Below are 26,486 nucleotides of genomic sequence, written 5' to 3'. Positions count from 1 at the left end.
GAATTTGAAAAATAATTCTGAATTCTCTTCAGCGATCGAGCGTCCCTGACTCTCAGGTATCCCCGGGATATGGAGGATTATCCGTCCAGTTGCCTCCGACCCATCGTCTTGGTCATTCGTACTCTCACCCTTCAACGTTACCCCAACAGTGAGTTATTTTCGTTTTCCATATAACATTGTCTATGGAAGTTTTATCCCTTAATTTTTTCAAATGGTTACAGTTCTGTTGTAAACAGTAACTTTAACAACGGGCAACAAGTTACCGCATCGGCAAGACTTTCTCCACATTCACCTGCTGGTATTTTGCCATTTTCACATCCGCAGGCGCTCTCGCCAAGGATATCACAGGTCTGAGGACATCAAAATATAATTTATGCAAGTCGAATCATCTGAAATTTCGCGATCCAATAAAACATTATCTTTTACCATAGGGAAATTACGGTAATGCGCCGAGGATGTTTGTCAATCAAGTGAGACCTCAGCAGCAGCAAACAGCGCCGCAGCAACAGCAACAGCAACAACAACAACAACAGCAACAACAACAGCAACAGCAGCAACAACAGCAGCAGCAACAACAACAGCAACAACAACAACGTTCTATGCCATCGCCTGGAACGCCTGCGTCTGCGAGGCAGTCTCCTTACCCTGCAGATACGTTTCCACCACCACCTGCATCACCTACGGCAAGCCAATTTCCACCAGTTCCAAATACAGGGGCAGCAAATCCTTCGGGACAATACAGACTTCAGCGAACTGCCTCTACACCTTCAGCAACAACCCAATTGCCAGGTAAATTTTAATTTTTAGAAAATACGAAGCATAAAATTCTGTTATTTTTCTCCCATCCATCTGCATTTATTCGCCACCAGCCGATAATCGTCTATTTTTAAGATCCGTGAAGAAAGTTTTCTGACTCAATTTCTAATTTTAAACACGGGTTGATGATTAATGATGAATAAAAGTGTTCGGCGAGATCGGCAGGTAAGATATTCTCATCCTGAAACCAGGGCTACATCAAGGGACGTGGTGGTTTGAATAACCCATGTGATTAACCGCGAACAATGAATTCGTTGATCATTTAGTTTTTTTTATATATTCATTTATTTCTTTTAATTTTTCGTCCATGCAAGACCTCTCGTTAATGAAAACAGATTGTATTATTATTTGTTGAGAAGAGGACAAACTACCTACCTACATTTATTTGAGTATCGTTTTATCGGACACAGGTTTTGGTCCGGGTAAATTTTTATCTTGAGGTCTCATGGTGAGGTTAATTAATATAATTGAATGTTATACCAGAGAAGTACAGTTGAATACACTCACACATTTAACAATCAAAATGCACTTGTATTGTTTGTGATGGAAGCGCGAAAAAAAGTCTCAATGTTGGGTAAGTATATTGATACTTAATCCCTAATCAATGTTGTACTCTCGCGTTGGTTATTAATTCTTTGAATTTGTTTCTATTTTTCGTAAGGGTTTCTTTTCGAATAAAAAATAACAATACTTAACTGTATTAGATCTTTGTGTTTTGAAGGAATATCTGATCAACTAATGATGTACGTATATTTCCAAAACATCCGGAGTTGGTAATTTGATTTGAAAATAAATTATGGTTAAGTTTCATCTTTAGATTCCGAATATGTAGTTGCCTGATTAGTAATTGGCACACCAAGTGGAGCTAAAGTGCAAAATGCTAGATATTGTTGATGTTGCAGGTGGGATAACCTCGCCGAGGCATTATGGAGGAATGAATAAGGAACAGCCTCTACTATCGCCCAGCCACCCTCATTCCGGCTGCCCCTCTCAGCCATCCCACAACCAACATAATGTCACCAACACCCAACATCTATCGAACCAACAACACTCTTCTATGATTTTTCACCCAAACAGCACACTCAACTCCGCTGACGTACAGAATAACCCATTCTGTTACGATCGAGCGCCTGTTTCACTCTATTCGACGGGGCCTGGGGATACGTCGAACACCAGGCCTCTGCCTCCCAGCAATCCCAACAGTCACCAAATGGGTGGTAAGTCATGTGACCCTTTATGTCATGTGACCATTACTACATCGCCATTACCTTTTTTCATCCATTTTTTCCAAGTTGTCCCGATGTATCCGCTTTCTGACCCAAAAGCTTCTTTATGTCTATCTCATCGATATTCCAATTATGTATCATATTGAAAATACTACTGCAGTCTGTCCTCGTGTTTCGCTAATATGCCGAATCACTAAACTCCGATTTAGATTAAATCGAATTTGTTTCAATCGCAATTTTTTTTTTCTTCTTTGATCGTGAATTTCGTAGATCCTCTTCTGACAAAGAGAGGCAAGACGCTTGATGATCAGTGCTTCATTCCAAATGCTATATTACCATCAATTAAAAATTACATAACTACAGTGGTTTGCCTTAATGGCTGAAAACGTTTCATTAATGTTATCACATAGCGTTGTCCAAAAAAATTTCAGCACCAGCTTTTTCATCGCTATATCCAATCGTTTCTTCAACCAATCGTACCCTACTAACTTCCTCATGATGAATATGTTTCTCAGTTCCATATGTAAATAACTACATACATTTATACGAAAAATATTCGCTGTGAAACTGGTAATGTTGGAGTGGAAAGCGCGCATGCAAAACTGCTACGTTCGGAAAATTAATGGCTTATTGTAATTCATGTTATCTACTAGCCAGTGGTCAGTTTTAGCGATTATTTTTCGTGAACAACGCATAACAGCGTCAGGCTCATTATTCGATTTTCTTGATGTGTACAAATTGTGATGTGATCAAACAATTCCCAAACTGAATTTTACCGGTACTTGATTGCAGATTCTGCTACAGTTTAACCAAGTTTATTTGCACACCAGCACCTATGTTAATGAAAATCGCCAGTCAATAGTTTGGGAAATGTTTTTCAACTTTTCTATGTACCAGTGGGGTTTTCATCAATCCCGGACATACGTGAGATAGATTTTATGTATTTGGTGTAATCGTGTAAAAGCTTATGCGATTTTGAACAGTTCCTTCAATCTATAGCATTTGATTTTCGCAATTGTGGTTCTTCCTCTATATCTCATGTATGTCCGTGACACTTGTTTGTGTCTTTGTAGAAGAGAAGAAAAAAAAAGAAAAGGAAAAAACATTAAATCACATGTTTAAAGCTTTCTCATTCATCCCATTCACCTCCATGTTGATTGTTTGTTTCATGTTATAATCTGTATTGATAATCAATCTGTAATAGGCTATTGGCTCACGTAAAATGTTTTATCCAAAGTTCGAATTAGGGTGCTAAGTATTTTTTTCGGAAGCAAGGTATTCCTACATAGTGATCAGATTTTAGTTTATGAACACATTTTTATCTCCCGACGTTATACATATATATTTCGATTGTTGTTTATGCATTAACTTGTACGACACTTTGAGAAGACTACTTTTGTGTACCATCGAAAGAGTTGTGTTCCTTTTTTTAATAACTTGTTACGGATATCTTAAAAAAATATTCCGAATTTACATGGATCAATCATTACTAAGCATTTATAGAAACGATGATTTTAATGGTGAATAACATTTCATTGGTTTTTTAACAATGTTTTCATTCTACAGGTAATGCTGGAAGCAGCAGTACCATGACGTCCCAATTTGTACGACAGGAGTTGAGAGCTATCGTTGGTGCTCGAACACAGCAACAACAACAGCAGAGGATACCTAACAACATACAAAACAATCTATCTGGTCAAGTTTCTCAGGAAGAGCTCGATGCCCTTGGTCTAACATACGAGATGTCCTCCGCAGGTAAGATTTCTTTCTACAGTAATTTGCATGTCATGTCACCGTCACCAGGTGTAGCTTCAATTTTTATTAGCTGTTAGTGTAAAATAACTTATCTTATAAATAAACGTTAGCTTTAACTATCCTAATGTACTCAATCGACAGTCAAAATAGACGAGTCTGATTTAATTCTTATATGAAAGGAAGAAATGTGTGTAATATCACTATCCACACTATTTGTTCAGAACAACTACGTCCCGACAATTCTTGGAATTCTCCTGTGTACCCTGCATACTAGGTATTGCTTGCGTGTAAACGTTCCACCAAAAACATTGCGTGATTAATTTAGGAGGAAAGATCTGTATATACATATATAAATATATATACATATATATCTATCTATGACGTACGATATGGTGTTGGTCAAATTACAAGCTCTTCGATTCATCCCATTTTTCCAACCGATAACATAATAGTGAAATTTGAAAGGGAGAATCGTTTTAAACTTCCCTCAATCTTCGGTATTGAAACCGTTGATTAAGATAATGATATGTCAATGTGCACAGCAGGCATCGTTTGTATAAAAATGAAAAAAAAGCAAACAAACAGAACAAAAAAGACGTATGGTAACGCGTGTGTTAACAATGTCCCCACTAGGTGAGGCTGTGGTTAGCGATGGCCCCGCCAAAAGCTGGGCCATTGGCAGTGCTGGAAGTGCACCCTCTTCCTCCAGGGTAAGACCCTTCCGACAATTATTTTTCGTATTTTGATTTTGTATGCTCTGTCTTCCCTCTTCGCTTGGCTTCAAAACTTATTGTGCACGACATGTTGATTAGAGTCTAATGCTGAGTATAAAAGTAAATCAGTTTAGATATCCTAAGAGAAGATCTTTGTTCTTGAAGTATATATTTATATATATATTTCCTCAAGTTACTTTCTCTAATTTTTATTAAGTTTTATACTCAGTTTAGTCTCATAAAAAAACTTAGGCAGCAGCCTAAGTAATAATAGTAAAATTATTGTTGAAGTAATAATAGTAAAATTATTTCCTTGTTCGTATACGAATATATTGTGCATATTTGTATATTTATATTTCATAAGTATGCGTAAAAACCAATACATCACTAACGTTGTTACGCTAGCAAAATTTTTTCTTTATCAGTTCAGAATATGCTTCACAAAATGTTATTTTTCTTGCATCAAATAGTAATTCGTATGTTGCAACCCAAGAGACACATATGAGCTTTGCTTTCTGGTTATGCCATTTAAAATGTTTTCAGTCATATGTTATAGACTTTTGATGTATGATTATGCAGAGGTATATTTTTTCTCAAATTATTTAGAGAATCCATACAGATCTCATTGCTACTATCCCAGGGTTAAATAAAATTCCAAAATCTTTTAGATCAGATAAGCTGGATTGGATTGGATATCTTCAAATGTTTATTTCCAAAGCACGTAGGATTAATTTTGCATCATGACACACTGCCTTTTGAATGTATCTTTGTACTATCTGCGTATAGTTAGAACATTCTCTATATAATTCTAACCAGGTTTTGCCTTACGGTATAAAAATTTTCTTTGTATTTTCCAATATCTTCTTCTTATTAAGGAGTATTCAATGATATGATATAATGAGGCAATAAAATGGGGAGTTATATTTACTTGAGATATTATGAGAAATGTACCATACGTTTCATGAATGTTGTTCTACAATTATAATTGATTCGGTAAAGGTATCTCAAAGAAACGAATCTCCATTTTATCCTTGCCTAGTGGGTGATGGTGTCGAAAAAGCTTTAGATATAATTTATTTATTGAAAGCTATTAGGTACCTCATTTCATAGCTAGGCATAAGCCGAACGTTTCTGCGTCGATGCGTTAAGCCAACTAGTGGCATTAGAATAGATAAATTGCTGTAGTATTATATTTTCATGTTATCAACACCTTTAAAGTTATGAAAAACGAAATTCAAATACACCTGTTGATTCAAAACGATCGATAGGGCTGATTAGTTGACTAAAATTTTTGCTGGACACAAAAGACTATTCTTTAGATTGCATTTTTTTGTTGCTGCTATATAGAGAGCTCAGTTATAGTTTGAAGTTATAGCAGTATATTTGATTACATTTAATGTTGACAATTTTTCGCTAATTGATTTTGATTATTTGTTAACGTGTGCAACGCTTCGTAAATCGATCAAAAAAGTTTGTCATGCTTTTCGTAGCCTAATATGAGACTTTACAAAAAATGACTTTAAGTGTCTGTAGCTTGTCTTGGATTATCAGTAGTTTTTGCTTCTTTCTTTTTAATACATTTACGTAACAAAAAGCATTTATATTTCTTATATTGAAATATCCTAATAGCATACTGCATTGGTACATACCTTTTAGTCCCATGTAATTGTAGTTACATACCTTTATTGCAGTTGCTATTACTATTATAATTATTTGTGTCATGATTATAATTATGATTATGATTATGATTATTATTGATGTTTTGCTGCGAAAAATGCATTAGAGTCGTGAGTAAAGATTCTCTTCACCCTGCAACTGAGCTCGCTTGATAAATGTAGTGATAAAGAACGAAAATATCAAATGATTTTCGTTTTTAGTTCATTTGATGATGATGAAGTTGGGCTGATTTCAGACTACTATGGAGGAAGCGGTACGAGGTGATCCAAAGTCATCCCTTCTTCAAAAACTATTATCCGAGTGACTGCGGGCCACTACTTCGGAGAATAAAAATATATATTTAATATCTATATAAAAGGAGAATATTCGAAAGGATGAGCAGCGGAGTTCGCGCGCGTACACAAAAAAGAAAAAAAAAAGAAAAAAAGGAGAAAAAAAATTAAATAAACGTTATACGTAATGGATACTATTGTATTACACCCAATACTACACGGCAGTATGCAGATACGTATTTTGCTGAATACTATAAAGAATAACATGCGACACAACCAAAGAAATCATTAATTATCATAATAATTAAACAAACTGTAGCCAACTGCGCATTGATTGAAGAAATTTTTTCAAATAATGATACAAATAATTATGAAACCGCGTTTACAAGATATATTTGAGGTAGACATACGTAATAAGCTCAAAAGTTGAAGTTTTTTTTTTTTTTTGTATTCCCCATCACTTTGTGTGGAGTATTCACATCCCAGGGATTCGATCGTTAGTCGATAATTAATCGACGATGTATATGAACATACATATATCCGATGAAAAGCATGAGGCAAAGGTGAACGTCTAAGATTAAAAAAAAGGTAGATTATTTTTCGTTTTTAGCACCAATAGATCATCGCAGGTGTCACGTATTACTCTATATTGTGTTCGGTATCACTGAAAAAAACTACGTAGGTACCTCAAAGGTATACTTTAATATACCACTGGCTGTTGAACATAGAACTATTTATAGGTTTAATAATTGTACACAGAAAATAGAGCACTATCACGTTTTCTCTTAATTTAAACATAACTTTCGACTATTATATTGTATTATAAATAATATATTTGTGATTGTAAGAATCTGCAACCAAAATGTGACAAAGAATAATTGTTGTTGTTAATATGATTATAACTATTATTATTACTATTATTAACTAATATTATTCACTATTATTATTATTATTATTATTATTATTATTATTTCTATTATTATTTCTATTATTAAGACTATTATTATTACTATTGCTATTATTAATACTATTATAATTATGATAATTATTATTATTACCATTACCAATATTATTGTTATAACTTATGATTACTCTATTTTATTGTTAATTATTATTATTATTATTATTATTTGATTATTATTATTTGATTATTATTGAATATTTGGCATATGCATATTTCTATTCAATAGTGAGGGTACCTTTATATAAATATGTATAAATACATACATATATAGATATATATAAAATGAAACTTGAATTTCTATTTTGCATAGCTCACAAGTACGTATAAATTTTCTTTGGGTATTAAATATGTACCAAACATGAGTTCCGAGCGAAACATGTTGTTATATAAATGAAAATACAAAAAATATATATATATTTATGTAATTATATGTAGATATATATGTATATATATCTATCTATCAAACTATCTATATATACGTATATATATAGATATATATGAGGAGTTATGTCACATAGATAGATCGATCGTATGTGCTTTCTAATGACGAATAATTTTATAAATATAAATATAATATGGATGCATTATGTATATTTATTGATACTAATTTTTTTTTTCTTTCGATTTCCTGTATACGACGTACGATATCATACATCAAAATAATTGTTGTACGTACTAATAAATGACGAAGAATCGAAGTGAACCAAAACGGAAAAACAGTAAAAAAGACAAAAACAAAGGAAAAAAAAGTTTATAATAATTGAAAGTTATCATGGAGTAATTCTTACAGGTTTTCGATGCTATTTTGTGTACTATTGTAATCGTTTTTACCAAATTAGATATACTCGTAAATTTACAACGAAAATTCAATTCCAAGATAACATTATCTGCTTGACAGAGTTTCTTTTTCATTCGCAATAGATTTCGTGGGGCATATAACGTAGTAGTAGCTGCGTTATTTTTTTCTTCACATCGAACCGTTGAACAACCCTCGGGTAAACGACGACGAGAGTTCATTCTATCGAGTCAGGTAAAACAGATACGGCAGGATATTAATAAAAATGTTAATCTTAATGCAACGAATGAAAGAATCTTAATCTCATGTACGAGAATTATGTATATTTTTTTGTGGCGGAATTGTTGGGTAATCGCGATGTAGTTTTTGTACAGTTTTGCAATAGGGGTGAGGGAGGGAGTGTGGAGGGTGGGGGAGAAAAGAACTTGTACGCGAATTTGATGAATTGTTACAAGTATTGAGTATTACTTGACAATCATAATGAAAAATACGCGGTATTTTTTTAATTTGTTTTAATTTTTCAAACCTAAGGAGAAAACGATAAGAAATTGAAAAAAGGTATATATCGAATCGATCTTTGGAATTCGTTCATATAAGTGAATCGGGGGTAAATATTTGTGGGCGGTAGTCGCTGGAGCATTTGTATATTATGTCGCGTTTATTTTTCCACGATTATATAAGAATGCGATGAGATTGGTATAAAATATAATTAGGTATAATACAGTACCTCCAATTTTGAATATTCAATCTTTAATCTATTCCCTGCATCCAAAGTATATTTTTATCGTAGTCGAAACAAAAAGATTCAATTATCTATTTATGAGGACAGAAAGGAAAAAAAGTAATAATATTAATGTAAGAAACAAGAGATGATATTAGTAGTGAACAGGTTTTTTTCTTCCTCTTTTCAGAATTATAAAAATACACAGTACATACATACATACCTATAGTAGCGAAGGAATAAGTAAGGTGCGAAAAAGAAGAGCAATGAGGCAGATGAAAATGATGAAAGAAAATAATAATAATAATAATAATTGGATATATTTTTAGACACGACACGAATTAAACGAGGGCAAATAAAATTGTATCAAAATTTCTCTTGTTATAGTTATGTATATAATGTGAAACCTCAATATCTAGCATAGCTAATAATATAAAATATCTTTATTGTATATTTGAAGTTACATTATAACAACGTTATCATATTATATATTATATTATTATATTATCATATTACATTATATCATATTACATATTAATTTAGTAATCGACATTTCGCAGGCACTTGAAACTTGAATATATATTTGGCAGTCGTTATTACAGGTATAGTATTTGTTGCAGAGTCTACAACACCATTTATGGCACAATATCGTCACGTTGTTACCCATTTATCGTACAACACTGAAGAGTCAAGTGAATAAGTGAGTGAATAAGTGTTTTAGTACGTGTTGAATCGATCGCCACTCCACTTCATCAGTAGATCGACGACTATAGTTATTCAGAACAGAAAATGAAAATATATATTATATAGAATTTAAATTTATCGATCAACGGAATTTTTTTTTTTTTTTTTTTACTTTTAATAACTATTATTTTACATACTCAAAGCTTACGTCGTGTTTTATTGTTTATTAATATTTCTTTCTTACAAGTATTTCTTTCATATACAATGTTTGTTCGTTTATTTTAATTATTTTTTTTTTGTTATTCAATTTTTATCCATTTAATCTATTTAGTTACTCTTTTAATTTCGATGGTTTTCTATTTTGCCTGTGGCTGGCGACGGAATTTGCGTGCCCCTCTGTGCTGATTGAAATGGTAGGGCCTACGACGACCGCCCCTTGTTTGACCTCCGCGTGACCTGGCGAACCCACCTCTTGTTTTTACATGGGCGTCTTTTTGCCTGAAAGCTTGCGGATTGACCGGTACTACCGAAAAACCATTGTTACTACGGTCTACCGCAGGAGGTACTCTAGCCCTGTAATTTGGTAATCTGGTAGGTCTTGACTCTTCGTGGACTTCTCTGCGTAAGCAAACTGCACATCTGCTTATGCGTGATGTTACATCTTGTTTCAGCGTCTCAGGTTTCGGTTTTCTGAACATTTCACGCTGCTCGATCGTCGCTAACCAGTAGGAGTATGCGGTCGTGAAATAGTTGCATCTACCTATGCTGTGGCATTCAATGAATGGTCGAGAACGGAAATCTTCCAGACATGATCCGGGCGATACCAAAGATTGACCACCACCTGCTGCACCAGCGTCGGTGTGCTGATTGAAAAAATTTTAGAATCGTTAAGCTTTGATGAATTCGTGATTAATTCGACATTGATATGGGAAAATCGATTTTTACCATGAGGAAACTGTAACCGATCCACAACTCTTCCCATCCACCCGGACAACTTGGAATCGACATCGACTGACTGTGAACTGCGATCATTCTCGTTGGTGCCTCGCACACCGAGCACCTAGATATGTATCTGCCGACATCCGGGGCTGGGATCGGTGTCATCGTCATCGGCATATTTTCCGTTGTACTCAACCAGTAACTGTAGTCGTTACGAGTCGCGTAGTCGCAAACGTTGTTCAAGTTACAGAAAAGGTACGGTTGAGTCGAGAACTTTTTCATGCAGCTTCCAGCAGCACCTGAATATTTTCCCATGTACTCGAAACTGTTGAGTTTCCCGTAGAATCTACAATCAATCACTCACCCAGATCCTGTACGTGGGGGTTCCCGTTGCTCATTATGTGGAGTAGCGAGTATCCGTCCCACAGCTTCACGGTATCTTTGGGACATACCGGGATCAGCTCTGATTGAGAATGCCGTGTGAAGTAGAATCCTCTGCTCCTAGGACCTGGAGGTGCGGGTGCTGCGTCACCGCGTTCTCCCGGACGACCTTCGATCATAATTCGTTTCAGTTGCAATGAGTTAGCAATGCGTGGAAGGATCCGGTATCACCGCTTCGCTTCGAATATTTCACGCGTTTCTATACCCACCAGGATATCCCGGCTGACCATCTGGACCAGGGCGTCCTTGGTTTCCAACGGGTCCTTGTTGTCCTCTGATCCCTGTGATACCGGGGAGACCTCGATCACCTTGTTCTCCGGGGGGCCCTGGACGGCCGAATTCCCCAGGTTCTCCTATCGGTCCACGTATCCCGGTCAATCCTGTAATTTTTTTAATCCAATCCCATGAATATCCGTTCCCTTACGAACGTGGTATATTTCGAATCTCTTCAAGATTTTACCTGGTAATCCTGGCGCTCCTGGTTCACCTCGAGCTCCGGGCCAGACGCGTTGACCAAACAAGTAACGTCCACGGTCTCCCTTTTCTCCCTGAACAAAAATTGCGATTCGCAATAATTTAGTATTTCTTCCTCTTTTGCTCACCCGTTAGATCATAGGGGGTACCTGTCGACCCGGTCTTCCCGGAGGCCCGGAAAATCCTTCTTCTCCTTGATCTCCACGCTCTCCCTTGATTCCCCGGAGTCCTTCCAATCCAAATCGGCCGGGTTCTCCTCTGTCGCCCTTGAGACCCGGTCGACCGTTCACTCCAGTAAAACCTCGTTCTCCTACTTGACCTTTGGGACTCGTTATGGAGAATCCGGGTTCGCCCCGGAAACCTTTCAATCCTTTTTCTCCGACGAAACCGTCAAATCCAGGTTTACCAACGACTCCTACAGCGCCCTGTCGTCCAGAGAATCCTGTAAGCGAAGTCAAACGATGTAAATTTCCGTTAATTTAAGGTAGAATTTTGGTACAAACCTTGGTCTCCTTGCTCTCCCTTGAGTCCTATTATCGTAGGTCCCGGTAGTCCATCGGGTCCGTCCAATCCATTCCGCCCGTATTCTCCGGGGGCTCCTTTCTGCCCAAGACGACCTGGACGACCTGCTCTGCCGTGGACCCCTGATCTCCCTTCGTCACCGCGTTCAGGCGACTGCCCAGGTAGACCTACGAGTAATATTTTACCAACGAGTGAACATTTCCGATATCATTCTACTCGGTACATCAACAGTCAAGAGCCTCACCCCTCGGTCCCGGAGGTCCTTGCTCTCCCGAGATTCCCTTGAGTCCTTGGAATCCTTCGAAACCTTCCAATCCTTGCGGTCCGACGTCTCCCTGCTTTCCCTGTTAAAATATCGATGAGAGCCTTGTGAATTGACGTCATCTTAGGTTTCCAATTTTTTTTTCCGCGAGTATTTATTTCATTATTGTTACTTTGTGTCCCGGTGCTCCGTATAATCCTTGATCTCCCCGTTCTCCTTTACGACCGTGTGCTCCGTTCATTCCCGGGTTTCCGGCGTCACCGACGTCAGCTACGACGAACGAAGCAAACCCAGGCTCTCCCGTTATACCCTTCTCCCCTCTCGGTCCGGGATATCCTTCCAACCCTCTTGGACCCCGATCTCCGGGCAGGCCTACAATGAATCGATATTCATTTCATCTGATTAATCTTGCATTATATTTTTGGGTACCTAGGAATATTCCTGGTCAAGGCACTCACCCGGGCGACCGATCTCTCCCGGTTCTCCCATGGGACCTCGCTGTCCTTTTCGTCCGGTCGGACCGGCAAGTCCGGTCAAGCCTCTCTTTCCTTTCAATCCAGGCAGACCGTAGGTTCCAGGAATTCCTGTTCTGCCGTCAATGCCCGTGTCACCTCTCCGTCCCTTGAAACCATCTGGGCCCATATCTCCCATGTCACCCTGAAGGAATGATCAGAAGAAACTTGATGTGAAAACTAAAATGATCAAGGGGTCACGTCCAAGTTTTCCTCGATCTCACCTTGATTCCATCTACTCCAGGTCGACCGTCCCAACCAGGTTCACCGTCCGGTCCGTCCATACCGTTGAATCCATTGAACGGAACTCCGGGTTCTCCGGGAAGTCCTGGACGTCCATCGACTCCAAGGAGTCCCGGGGGCCCGATCGCTCCCTGAGGGGCGTTTTCTCCCATGTCTCCCTGGGGTCCGCTGAAGGATGGTTCTCCCGGTTCTCCGTCGAGTCCCGGTTGTCCGAGTTCTCCCCAAGTTCCTTTCGGACCGTCGGGACCCCGAGGTCCCTGCGATCCTGCGACACCGACGTCTCCTCGTTCTCCCTTCAGTCCCGATAATCCTGGCATTCCGGGTCGTCCGTGCGCTCCGGGCTGTCCCGGTCTGCCGAAATCTCCTGCGTCTCCATCTTCGCCGGGGAAACCAACCGCCCCTTTGATTCCGGGCCTACCCGTGAAACCTGGAGGTCCCGCATCACCGTCCTCTCCGTAGGAACCAGGGAACCCGATCTCTCCCTTAAGCCCCTTCATCCCCTCGAAGCCAGATAATCCGTTGGGTCCTGTTTTTCATATCAGCCAAATGTTATCGAGATTCCATAGTGAAATTCACGGTTACTTCATTACCTGGGACTCCTTTATTTCCGAACCATCCTCTGTATCCGGAGAGACCAGGTGCTCCGGGCTCACCGCGATATCCTTGAATTCTGTCACCGGTTTGACCTTTCGATCCCTGTGAGCAAATCAATCGCGGTTGTTCGAGTCGATGGTTTTTTTTATTTTCCTATTCACCCCCGCTCGCCGATGTCACGCCGCACGAAACTCACCCGAAGTCCTTGACGTCCCTCCCATCCAGGGGCACCCTTTTCTCCCTTGTATCCCTTGAGTCCCGCATCGCCAGATCTTCCAGGTCGACCCTCCAAACCAGGCTCTCCCCAATCTCCTTTTTGCCCCGGTGGACCCCTTTCTCCTATGTCCCCGATGTAGTCGAACACCGAACCGGGTTCTCCGCGATCTCCCTTTTGCGCTCTGGGACCCTGCGATTACGAGTTGTGACGAATAACGAAAAACCACCCCGAAACACGGGTGCTCAAATCGTCGGGGATCTCGGTCTTTGAATTTCACTTACGGGGAAACCGGTGGGTCCCGGACGTCCGGGTGCTCCAGGTTGTCCTCTTCGTCCTTGGTCACCGGGCATACCCGGATATCCCTTCATACCCGGTGCACCCTGTAGGGAAATACCAGGCAGTCCTTGCGCTCCGGGTAACCCGCGGTATCCTTCGTCCCCGGTAATTCCTCTGAAGCCCTTGAATCCCGGCGCACCTGTAGGATTATTTCGGGTGAAGATATTGGGATTTTAATTTTAGTAGCGTTGTATTTTTGTAGAAATCGTTCGCGCCACCAACCAACGTCTCCACGCTCTCCCTTGAAGCCGGGCTCCCCTTTCAAGTTGATGTTGTACTCAGCGGACTCTCCCGGCTCTCCTTTAGCCCCCGTGTCTCCCACATCTCCAGGGAAGCCAGGACTGCCTGGAATTCCCGCATCCCCGATCAGTTCTTCTTTCGTGAATTCCGCGTCGTCTCCTCGTTCTCCCGGCCCTCCGTTCCATCCGTTCAGACCGTCGCGTCCAGCAAATCCAGGTATACCGTAATCACCCTGAACAGGTCACAGCCCCGTTCGGTAATCATTCGGATTCGGTCGATTCCTCACGGGATAAAAATCTGACGCCTCTTACCTTCGCGCCTTTCAGTCCGTCCGGTCCGTTGTCACCTGGAGCACCGACGTAGCCAACCTGCCCGCGTGGGCCCTCGTCTCCGGGGAATCCTTTCAATCCCTTGTCTCCGTCCTCCACTATCAAATCGCTCATCGGTGGCCAGACTACGCTGCCGGCTTCTCCTTTGGGACCCTGGACACCGGCGATTCCGGACCGCCCTTCGGTACCGCGCAACCCTTTCGGTCCGATGGGACCATCTCGTCCCTTAGCTCCCTTGAAACCTCTGGGACCAGGTCTGCCGACGAATCCCGTTGGTCCCGGATACCCGCTCACACCGTCGTCTCCTCGCTCTCCCTTCTGACCGTCGAGTCCTGAGAGTTACGAAAAATTACACATTTCTGCGGTCCCTTGTAATCCGGGCGAAATTATTTTCGGTAAAGGATCGATATCTTACCTGGCGTACAGTAGCCGCAGTCGTCTCCTCGATGTCCTTTCGCTCCCGGCCTACCCGGAACTCCGGGTCGTCCGTCTGGACCAGCGCGACCGGGAGCACCGGGGAGTCCTTGTTCTCCCGGTGGACCTCTTATGGGGACACCTCTGCCGGGGAATCCTTTCTCTCCTGTTTTCGGGGCGATATCGAACGATTATAAAAACTGTCGTCACTCGACTGCAATTCAAATTGAGAAGAGAATTGTATTCCGTTACCCTGAAATCCAGGTTCTCCGCGTTCTCCCGGTAGCCCGAAATAACCGTCTTGACCCGGCGCTCCGTCTAGTCCAGGAGGGCCAACGATCGTCAAACCTGGGAAACCCTTCGGTCCCATTTCTCCCTGGGGTCCTGGCAATCCGTTCGGTCCTTGAAGACCTCTTGCACCGGTTGCTCCTGAATCGCGAAAAAAAAAATAAAAATCATTCGCGGTTTCCTATGAAAAGATAAGAAGAGAAAGGAATGTACCGTCATCGCCCTGTTCTCCTTTAACCGATGAACCCTTGGGACCGGGAACGCCAGGTGCTCCCGGTGGACCCGGTGGACCTGGAGGCCCGATGTAACCGACGTATCCAGGGCGACCAGGAATCCCTGGGGATCCTTGCGCGCCAACGGGACCTGTAAGATTTTTTTTCTTTCAGCTGAAGTTCGGATTTTGAGGCATAACTAAAAAAGTAAGTAATCGTAGAGGGAGATGGGACTTACCGACTTCTCCTTGAATTCCGATACTTCCTTGAATGATTTCGTCGAGTTCCGGGATGTAGAGACCGGGCGGTCCAGCCGCTCCTTGTCGTCCCGGATAACCGAGGTTTCCGGGCTCTCCTCGTGCACCCTGAAGGATAAGGTAGGAATTAATGCGAACGACTATTTTAATTGTTTTACTCTTCCACCTACTTTGAATCCATCAACTCCGGGTGTACCCTCGTATCCGGGGGCACCCTTGTCTCCTTTTTCGCCAACAGGCCCCGCCGGTCCTATGACTCCCTGTTTTCCTCTGGGTCCCTCGACACCTCGATCGCCTTTCCATCCTTTTATTCCTGCGAATCCAGGACGACCCTGAAAATGTCATCGTCGATTTGTGCAAAATTCGCCCGGCTGAATTTGGACAAACTCACCGTAGCACCACGCGAACCCATCTCTCCTTTGCGACCGCGTTCTCCGTAATCTCCAGGGGGTCCCCAAGGTCCCCGTTTACCTTTCGCCAAAGTGCCCGGATACGGTTTACGTAAACGCGGGTTCTCTCCCGGTTGACCGGGTTCTCCAACATCCCCCCGCTCTCCCGGGGGACCCTTGATCCCGTACGTGGACTCTCCGGGCTCACCCTGGAATCCCGGAAGCCCATAGGATCCCGGATATCCCTGAACAGGTGATTCAAAAATTAGGAAAGTGATCGAGACACGAAGGGTCGCTTCTTCCGATTTAAACTCACGCTGTCGCCTGTTCCTCCTGGATATCCTGGAGGGCCCCTAATTCCCTTGAATCCCGGGGAACCCTGCGGCGCACAAAAATATACGTATATAAGTTTTCACGTGTTCATGAGATGCGAAAGAATAATTTGACGAGTAAATGGTTCAAGTTTTGTTATTATCCGCAGCGTGACACGCACCGGAAGTCCGTCGATTCCAGCGTCACCTTGGGATCCCTTCGTACCGAGGGAATTTATCCCACCCTCGCCGGGTTCTCCGGGGAATCCTTGCTCGCCGTCGAGACCTACGGGACCTCGACCGCCCCTCGTACCCGGCATTCCCGGAGATCCGGCTCTTCCATCGGTTCCGTTGCATCCGTCGAGCCCGTCTGGACCTCTCACACCTGGAGCACCGGGTCGTCCCTGTCGAGTGGATCGCGATTTGGTATTATTACGAATGCGAATCGGGATAGGCTTCGATCGACAACTCAGGATCATCGATCTCCCGGATCTACGCACTTACCGATATTCCTGGAGACCCTGCGAATCCGGGGATTCCGTCGTCACCCTAAACAGGCATGGAGATTAGACAAGTGTTCACAGAAATTATGCTTCACAGGTCATCATCCTCGGTGATTGGGATAATAATGAGAGCGGCTCATTAAAAAAAAAGAAATTAAAAGAAGCGACGTCAATCGATTCGCGGTTCTTCCCTGATCGTTCGTTTTTCATCGTTTACCGCGGTTAAAAATCACGGAAGTCTCACGTTTATTTATTTATTTTTTTTTGTCGGACGGTGCAATAACTGTGAATCGGGGTACATCCCTGCGGGGCGATGTTCCAAGATTAATTACGTAAATGAAACGAGTTGCATGGTCCGCGATCGCCTCTTGGGGGGCCCCCGAAAACACGGGAGATGCCACGGGTTACAACAGAGTGCAGCTGGACATTGAAAAACCGGTTGTGCGAAATTATTGTTGACGATGCCGCAAAAGATCGTAAAAAAAGAAAGAAATTCATATTCCCAGACGGAGCACGTCGTCCGACTGCAGCCTATACGCGTTACGTGTTCGACCATTATTTTCTTTACTTTTTATTTCTTGTGCTTCGCACTCGTCTTTTTGCCATTCTTATATGGCTGGCTCGGCCGACCCGAATCATCTGGGGCATCCAGCCATCGATCCTCAAATATGCACAAAACCTTCGACTCGAATTGGAAAATCACGAGGGTGCTTTTCATTTCACATTTGGCGACAGATTCGCCATGAAATTATCGCGGTAAGAGAAGACGAGTGTATATTCGAACAACGTGTGGATCCCGTCGGTCTCGCGTTTCCTCCCCTTTTCTGCAGTTTCATCTTAAGAAGTTTGCCGTGTCGGTTTACTCGTGGTTCGATGCTCAGCACGTGTCAGCTAGGGGTATAACTTGTTTTAATGGCTGTCGAAGTATCGAGGAGAGAGCGGGAACCGGTGGATGAAAAGGAAAGCAGGCTTGAATAAACAATCCCAGGGAGATTTGTCTTCCCACAGGTCTACGGAGCACTAGACGTGTGCGCGGGGTGTCTACCTCGAATGTCTATTTGCTCGAGTGACCGATGGATTTTTAGTAGGAAAAATTGGTACTCTAGTTGAAATTTCTGCAGCGTTAACAAGAATCGAAAATCACCGAGTCCGTGACGATGTCTCGGTTTATTTCTGGAAGTAAAATATTTAGATTGACGTAGGTGAGTTTAAATCGCTCCCTAAATGGAGAGAAAGTTTGTTAAAAAATAAATCTCGCGACTCGTCGGTTGTGTCGTTGCCCCCGAGATGAACTCATTCGCGGTGTATTTTTTTAGCACTCATTCGAACGCCGGTATATCGACAATTTTAGGTATATCCCTTACTCCGAGTTTCTACTGTCTGCCCGATTGCCTTTCAATGTCCCTCTCTTTCGTTCCAATGTTATGGAGAATCGCGACTGCGCCATTATTCAATTTTCAACGAGGACTTTGCCTAGGTCAAAAATTTGCCGTGTCCACAAAAGAGAGGAAAGAAAACGGTAGTAATAATAGTGAATTTCGACACCGCCTTTGTAACATCCGGGCTCAAATTTCTAAGGCGAAGGAAACAACATCTCGGTTTTCCAGTTTCGCGTTTGTATTTATTTTTATATTCTCAGTTCATTCTCACTACGGTGGGAGACTTCGAATCACCCTGTATATTTAAATTCCACGAAGAGACCCGCTCGGGCTTCGGGATATTCTGGCAAAAAAATTAACTCCTCCGTGTATATAAACCTTCCCACGAGGTTCAGCCGGTGCAGAAGTTTCTTCAAAGGACGAGGATTTCGAGTCGATGACTGTTTTTTACTTTATTTATTTTTTTTATTTTTACTTCAACGAAGAAAGGTAAAATTTGCTGCGGCGCCTCGTTTCATTTTTGACCTCTGGGGAGCGATAGATCCTGCAAGTGATGATAAAAAAACTTCCATAAGGGAAATCTTATATACCCTGTGTCGTCGGAGGTACCTATGTACCTACACTCGCACGGGGATAATCGTGTGTCGTATATCATTTTTGTAACGGGAATAATAGCGTCAGCAGAATTCAACCAACTACTATAGCGTTTGAATTTCTGCACGAGCTTTACTTCGCGATAGACCCTGGAACTTGTGTTACAGCGAAACCGAGACGTTGACCACGAGAGGAGTTTTATCTCGAGAAATCCTTACAATGGCGTCGAATATGATATTCGGATCGAGGAATCCTCGTTCAATCTTTTGTTCCAGATTCCAGGAGGTCCGCAGAAAGTGGCCCGAAGGAGAGGAAATGGAATATCCGACAACGTTTCGGTCATTACTCGTCCTCAAAGTCCTCAAAGAGGTGGCGATCGGTTAATTTGATTTCCTATGAATGGGTTTCTCGTCAGTCGATCGCTACGCCCGTACAACAGGCTCCCCTGTTTTCATACTCTTGGTATCTGGTACGTAGTGAGATACAACAGAAGATAGTCAGACATACATTTCACATCCTGTCTGCACTGTACATGTGCATGCGATGCACGGCGTGAGCAAGTTGTCAATGGGAAGTACGTTATCGAGGAAACTAGGGGCGCGTGGCCTGCACCGGCGTCCCACTTATTCATCTCCGTACCATACCCCTGAATAACAATTCTCGGGAAACGCCATCGCGCTCGCTCGCTCAGATATCGTTGGTTCGAAGCCCACGCGATCGCTGATTAAATCACGCGGACGGAATATCGAGAGAACGAAAACCGAGTAAATAAAAAGCAGAAAAAAAAAACAACAACGGAGGAAAGAAACGACGCGCGTCCTCATTCGCGAATATTCGTATCAAATGTGAATGATTTTATTTCGAGTTACATTGACGCACTCGATTTCAGTTAACAAACTTGACGGTCCCGACTGTTATAAAATAGCGCAAAATTAATATAATATCGTTACGGACGAAACGCGTGGGACGACGGCGCGATGACGATGACCATTGAAAAGTGTGCGTCCGAGGAACAGGATGCGAACAGCTGATACAGGAATAAAAATACCGTACCAATGGTCCCTTAGACCGCTGCGAGAACTTTGTACCCTTCGACGCATCATCGTCGTCGGCGTCCCGGAGGAAGTTTCGCGTGACGTTGCAATTGCAAATGAAATGCGCGAAAAAATTCGACGGTATCATTGTTCCGCGATTTTTCAGGAACCGCAGCGCTCGTCGCAGACCTCATTATCCGAAGATATCGAGTGCTCTCGATCGTCGAAGCAAAGATCAATGTCAGATTTGATGTTGGCCGAACGGGGCCGCGTAGCGTGGAAGTTGTTAAAATCAATTGTATTTATGAAATGCCGCGATGCAACGCCTACTGCAAAATGATTAACCCCAAAAACTGGCATAATTGTGCCACGGCGGTGTGCGACGCAGTCTTTTACTCCTACGGTAATTGAAGAGCCTTCGTAAACCGCGACCCCGTATCAACCGTATAACGTCGAGACGCCGCGTTCTCGCACAGATGCGATTCTTCGGCGATACCCCGCGTAACGTGGTTAGTTGAGTAAGAGAATGTCGCCCCTGACGTAATTTCATAAATTATCCAATAGAATTTATCGTTTTCTGCAATCTGTTAATCGAACTACTTCAACGCATCTTCTTTATGCCAGACGACATTTTATGCACGAAACATTCAAGGCCGCGGCAATCCGGCTGCTTTTATTTATCAGCTCTTTATATAGACTCCGCAGATGTTGAATGTATAAAAATTAACCCTCTTCCCTGCCGCGCAGCCATCGGGATGACATTTTCAACCGAACGTGGAGGTGGAAGAATACTCGAGCTCCGCGGTATCGTCGTTAAAAACCGTGACGCAATCGGGTAATAATACGAACGTTGTTACAATTAAAGGCCTCGCGAATCGCGAGGAAGGGAAAAAAAGCGAAATTATTACATGCGTATGACCGCACACACGCGTCATGTGTGAACTTTTAACCGCCTCGTCAATGCAACGTGCAGGCGTGAAGGGATGGTGTTTTTAGAGTTGACGTCACCTCGCGCTTCGTTTGTATGTTTAGCCTGCAAGAATTACGCGATTTTCTGCAAAAGAAATTCACCGAGCATCACGGGAGATTCGCTTTTGAAAACTGACTCCGTTTTACCACGTGTTGAGCTTTCGGATAGTGGCTTCGGACCGACGTTCGTTTTAGGGCAAAATTTCGAAGTCATAGTTACCCGGTATCCCTTTTCACCGGTACCTCCTTCTTCTCCACCGGCTCCCTTCTCTCCACGTGGTCCGATATCACCCAGCGGTCCTTCGTCCCCCGGAGGTCCTTCGGGGCCCTGGAGCCCGTGAATCCCTGGGACGCCGGGATCTCCTTTTATCCCCGTACAATTGCATTTCTTCAAATCCTGACAGACCTGCAACAATGAATCAAAGGTCTCTCGGTTATTACACCGTACGCCAATCGGACACGTGGAATCCCGCAGGAGATGGACCGAACGCTGGTATCTATTTCCTTTCGTCCCTGCGGCGCGCACTTGTACGTACGATTACGTAATCCTCCGTCTGTCTCGGGCGTTTACCGCCGCGCGATTGGTACAATTCTATTCTGCATTCTCGTATTACTCGCACGCTTTCGTATAATATATCGGTTTTGAACCCGCGAGTGAACAATTCCATCAATAAAATCCTACCGGACGAACGGCGCAGCGGTACTTAATCTTATTCCGTAATTTTATTGCGCCGCTCGGAGCGTAATCTACCCGGAGTTATACAACTCGCGGGAGAGCACGCGTATGGGGATAGCGAATAAAGCGAACGAGGTACGAGTCGAACTTTTATTTTTCCACGTAAAGAAAATCACGTTCGAAATTTGTTACGCTTGATAACAACGCTTCGCCGTCTGCATTGTGTTAAACTGTACATAACTCAAACGCCCCGCAGAAGTCCACGCTTCCTGTACTGTACAATGCGTACGCGTGTACCGAGAAGCGAGGCACGGAAGAAAGGATAAAAAAACAGCCGAGTGGATAAAAAAAATGAAATAAACCGAACGAAATTGCGAAGGGAAGCGAGGAAGAAATAAATATCATCGACCTCTCGCTCCCTTCCCCCCCTCCCCCCCCCGCAGCCGCCACATGCGGTATAACGTTTCTTCGGCTACATCGAATAGAAGAAACTTCTGCGGAACGTCTGGATACAATCTGGACGACGAGGTTATTGTTAGGGCGACACCTTATCCCATGGTTGTATGGCGCCAGGCTCACTTTATCGGTAGACCATTACCGACTCGATTAAATTCAACGATCGGACGTACGCATGTGAGATCCGAGAGCTTTGCGTGTGGAACGAGTCGATTATCCCACACCGATTTTTAATTCCTGAGGATTCCTGAGAAAATCCTGAAAAAAAAGGGGAGCCGGTCCTCGCAGCCTTCGAATCATACATGGGAATTCGCCAACTGCATCTGGAGGGACGAAACGACGCTATATTTCGTTGGCCGTCTCCGACCTCTTAACCCTTTCGCTGGGGCACTTGATACTCCAGACCGATACCGAGAAGATTCTTTATATCGGGGTTACGGTTTCGTAAGAGCGAAACATTATTAATAATTACTGTCAGGCGAGGCCGATTCTAGTTCCCCATCGAACGATCCGGTATTCCGTTCGAATCGATTTCCAAGCTTCGTTGACCGTTGGTATCGGAAACTTTGTGATCTATTTGCAGAATCGATGCAAAGAAGAGGAGCGGTCATTACATTTTGTTTAATGTACAACGAGAGATTAGGTAACAACTGCGATAATTGTATAAGATTATTGCATCAACGAAGTACATGAACCAGGGTAATATTTATAATAATCCTTGACCGCGACTCAGGAATGACACCATATATAAATTAGCTATCTCCATAGCGTTTACTATCATAAAATAAACATTTTATTTGACCGCGACCCGCTCGCCGATAAGGAGATACGTACTCGATCGTTGTACGATTCGCGCCGATAGCGCCGAAATACAACTTCCGTTAATGAACTAGACTAGAAAAAAAACAACCGAAAGGCGCCGGGGGATGTAGAGAAAAATAGGAGAAATAAACAGGGAAAAAAAAAACAAAAAACCAACAACAAATTAACCTTGGACCCTAGCGCGGTGTCACGCGTAGAAAATAATAATTATCGCAATAACAACGAATTGCATAAGTAGAAAAATCAACGATGTACTAATGACCTCTTGTGTACGATATCTGTGCTCAGACAATGAAACTCGACGATCGGTCGCACTGAATGAAAGATAATCTCCGTAAAGGAAGGGTTAATAATCTCGCGGATGACGCAACACGCGATTATTTTGGACGGATAAGCGATAGATGACCAAAAAAAAACGAGGAATATCTAATTAAACGACGATCTACGTCTAAGAACCGCGCGCGTACAGCGATTGCGTCAGGGTCACGTGTCCGTCGTGAAGTCAATCTCGTCGTTGGAATAATCATGGTCTGTTTTTTTTTTTTTTTCTATTTCCATCGAATCGTCATCGTACTTCGGTTCCGTACGCTTTTTTCGCTCGATCAAAGTCGTCCTTGCTTTTCGCTCTATTTTCATCTATTTCATTCGAATTTATTTCACGATTTTTTTTTCGCTCTCCGTACGCACAAAGTCATGCGAAGCTAAAAATAAAACAAACACGCGCGCATGTGTGTATAGAGTTTCTGCGAAATCGTCGTGATTTCCCTTATCGAATTGAGCCAAGCGATAAACTCGGTAACGGGTTCAATTATTTCGGACTTTGGAATTTTTTTTTCTCCATCTTATTCCAAGTTTTTTATTCTTCACGAGCTCATTAAACGCGGGCGTAATTCGGCACGATTTTTTCCCTCGAATGTGGGGCGGGTTGATTATTATTCGCGGGTTATCACACATCAGATACGGAACACGTGGACCGAACGTTTTTTATTCCTCCTCTACGATTTCGCGTTCGTTTCCTAATTCCACAGATTCGTGATTATCCTACATACGAGAACGTCGGACGCGATTGCGACACCCCGTTTCAACGAGGGACGAATAATTTCCACTACATTCGGAATACGAGGTGATTTTATGAATGGAGGAGATCGGCGGCGTGGGCCGCAGGTCCCGATTCGACGACCAGCTGTCCTCAAGGCTTTCCGCTAAAGGAACATGTAAGCGGTACAGACCAGACGTAATCTGCGAATCAACAACGGCGAGCGGCAATCGCTCGAGCGTTTAGAATCTCCAACGACCTGCGGAATCGCGCGATCTCGTCTACCGAGGCGTCGAAATCTCCAGTAAAACTCGCGATAAATATTGAATGAATTTTTTTCCCAAGTTCGAAACGGTAGAGGTTTCCATTATTTTTTCTTATCTAGTTTATTTCTTGTAAAATGAGCAAACAGTCAACGGTCTGTCTCTATTCCGATAGATATTTATCTTATCTGGAGTAATCTTTTCGTCTTTTTTTTTCTCGATTTATAAATAGACGTTTCACAACGAGCTAATTATTATGTGATATTGATAATGTACGCGAGGATCTCGTTTTTAATTACATCATCGTTCGGGATCGGGGCGGGTGCCGACGTTTGAATTCGCATTCAACGTCCAAATAATTATTTCGACTTACGCAGCAAATCCGTGGCGATAAGCCATCGTGAAATTCGCTTCAATGGAAAACGTTGGAAATTATCACACAATTGCGAAAAAACTACGTGCGTGTGTCGCCTCGCGATAAAGTGGGGCGCGCTCCGCTATTCGTCCCCGATTGACCAGCGAATATTTTCGTTGCACGTTCGGACGATAATTTCAAGTTTTCCGATGCAATGCGAAAACGACGCCAAACGAATGGCACCGCATGTCCCCTGCGACGCGTACCGAGGATACCTGTGTACACTATACGTATACGTTCGGTACGAGGAATTCGAAGGTCCTTGAACGAAATGCCGGAGAAGGAAAAGGATCGGCATCTGTTTCCTTTTAACCTGCACGGGGACGAGGCTCAACCTGAAAACCCCTCCACAAGATTCCAAAGAAGGATCGAGCACGTGCGCCGACACATTGACCGCACGTGTGTAGAACAGATGTCGGTGTAGGTAGAGGCGCACACGTACGTCCCCCCGTAATCCTCTATTCAGCGTCCGTCGAGACGCGAAGGAAACGCGATCGGAAATCGATCGATTGATTTCTGTGATCGGTTGCGCTCGCGATCGACGATCGAGTAAAGTTTGAGAAATGATGAAAAAACAAAGCGAGCAAAAGTCGCGATTAATTCGGTTGCCGAATAAAATGCGAGCGCGTGACGAAGGTAGCGTAATTTCCGAACGGGACGACGATGTCGGGCGGTCGCGCACCTGTCCAGGTAATCGAACGGTTTCGATCGGTTCGGATTGTCGGAGGTCAAGGGTTGACCGGTCGTTTCAAAATGAGAGAGGTACTCACCACAGCCTCGGCGGGTTTCACCAGGTTATCGGCGATCAGGCAGAGGACGAAAAGCGCGACGATCGACCCCAAGCACCTGGTGTTGCAGATTTTCGAGAATCGCATCGAGGCAGCAGCAGGTGAGGGCGGAGGGAGCAGCAGCAGCGTCATCGCTGCCGTCTTATGCACCTGATTTCTTCAGTGGGTTCGGTCTACTCCTTGCTTAGATGAGCGGACGTTCGACAACGGGAGTGTAAAAGACTACGGTCGAAGAAGACTAGCGAAGCGCAGACCGCATCTCGCCTCGCTACGAAAGGGCGAGCTTATTCGTATTTCGTTTATTCGCCGCGATTCCGTTTCCTCGTCTCCGCCTCTCCTTCGGAGCCAACGTAGCAACACCAGCAACAGGAGATGAGAAACACACCCCGCCCGCGTAAAAAGAAACTAAAGTCGCCGCGCGATAGCCCAACTGCAACGTCGAAACGCCAACGCTAACGCCGGTGGTGCCGCTACTCCTACCGTCCCTGACTACCGCTTCGCACTCGGATCACCACGTACCGGACTCAGCCACAGCCTCCGGAGGTCCCGCGGCCCGTCCGATCCTTACGCCTTCCTCGACCTCCACCGTGCCGACGAACCTCACCGCCGGACGGACCCAACGATCCCAACGAACGAACGCAGAACGGCCCCGGAGAGTACGTCGCGCGGCACGCTGGGGTCCGCAACGATATCCTCTTCGCACGGCGCTCGCCCCGTTGCTTTTTTTTTTTTTGTCTCGTCTTCCGATCGTTTCCCTCCGACCGCCGAGGGATATAGGTGCGATTGGGCTAGAAAATCGCCTCTAGTTCCCTCCTACCGTCGGTTTCGATCCCCTCTTCCGAAGCTCGGATCATCCTCTTCCGCTCCTTTCCGCTCCGGGGACGCGCCGGTTTCTTCTTCTCTCGCGGACACGTGGTTTTTTTTTTCCTTCTTCCTCTTCTTCTTCT

At 43.4% G+C, this 26,486-nt stretch overlaps 2 protein-coding genes across 13 annotated transcripts in view; one reads left to right on the top strand and one right to left on the bottom strand.

The window, feature by feature from the left end:
• Positions 1-6,935, top strand: part of LOC105685545 (nuclear receptor coactivator 2-like) — a 41,337-nt gene extending 34,402 nt beyond the window's left edge. For 9 of the 12 annotated variants that reach the window (XM_012399744.3, XM_012399737.3, XM_012399735.3 and 6 more), the window contains 7 exons: positions 33-148; positions 222-348; positions 432-789; positions 1,719-2,033; positions 3,609-3,797; positions 4,431-4,507; positions 6,423-6,935. In XM_012399744.3, the coding sequence (XP_012255167.2) occupies positions 33-148; positions 222-348; positions 432-789; positions 1,719-2,033; positions 3,609-3,797; positions 4,431-4,507; positions 6,423-6,491 (1,251 nt within the window). In that variant the 3' untranslated portion in view covers positions 6,492-6,935. The remainder of the gene's footprint in view (positions 1-32; positions 149-221; positions 349-431; positions 790-1,718; positions 2,034-3,608; positions 3,798-4,430; positions 4,508-6,422) is intronic. The other 3 variants (XM_048652196.1, XM_048652194.1, XM_048652197.1) reach the window with 3 other exon arrangements.
• Positions 6,936-9,354: 2,419 nt separating this feature from the next.
• LOC105685431 (collagen alpha-1(IV) chain) lies at positions 9,355-25,960 on the bottom strand. Its single transcript, XM_012399492.3, has 27 exons — positions 25,522-25,960; positions 21,304-21,489; positions 17,109-17,153; positions 16,787-17,008; positions 16,610-16,672; positions 16,296-16,538; positions 16,075-16,236; positions 15,886-16,012; positions 15,649-15,798; positions 15,400-15,576; positions 15,149-15,313; positions 14,716-15,065; positions 14,387-14,636; positions 14,110-14,303; positions 13,808-14,017; positions 13,608-13,713; positions 12,999-13,543; positions 12,721-12,919; positions 12,435-12,634; positions 12,245-12,344; positions 11,982-12,167; positions 11,628-11,920; positions 11,465-11,552; positions 11,214-11,384; positions 10,928-11,113; positions 10,570-10,862; positions 9,355-10,487 (listed from the first exon to the last, which is right to left on the bottom strand). The coding sequence occupies exons 1-27, from the start codon at positions 25,669-25,671 to the stop codon at positions 9,981-9,983; spliced, it is 5,568 nt and encodes a 1,855-aa protein (XP_012254915.2). The 5' UTR covers positions 25,672-25,960; the 3' UTR covers positions 9,355-9,980.
• Positions 25,961-26,486: the final 526 nt, after the last annotated feature.

This window comes from Athalia rosae, chromosome 3 (assembly GCF_917208135.1).
Source record: "Athalia rosae chromosome 3, iyAthRosa1.1, whole genome shotgun sequence".
Taxonomy (NCBI): domain Eukaryota; kingdom Metazoa; phylum Arthropoda; class Insecta; order Hymenoptera; family Athaliidae; genus Athalia; species Athalia rosae.
This window is presented reverse-complemented; position numbering and strand designations above follow the sequence as displayed.

What these genes read in the sequence shown, in the direction of transcription:
- LOC105685431 (XM_012399492.3), bottom strand. Translation starts at nt 25,671, where the DNA reads ATGACGCTGCTGCTGCTCCCTCCGCCCTCACCTGCTGCTGCCTCGATG. An exon ending in GGGAGAGATCGGTCGCCCGG is followed by an intron (nt 12,635 to 12,720) that starts GTGAGTGCCTTG and finishes GATTCATTGTAG; the next exon opens with GCCTGCCCGGAGATCGGGGT. An exon ending in ACGGAGCACCGGGACACAAA is followed by an intron (nt 12,345 to 12,434) that starts GTAACAATAATG and finishes ATATTTTAACAG; the next exon opens with GGAAAGCAGGGAGACGTCGG.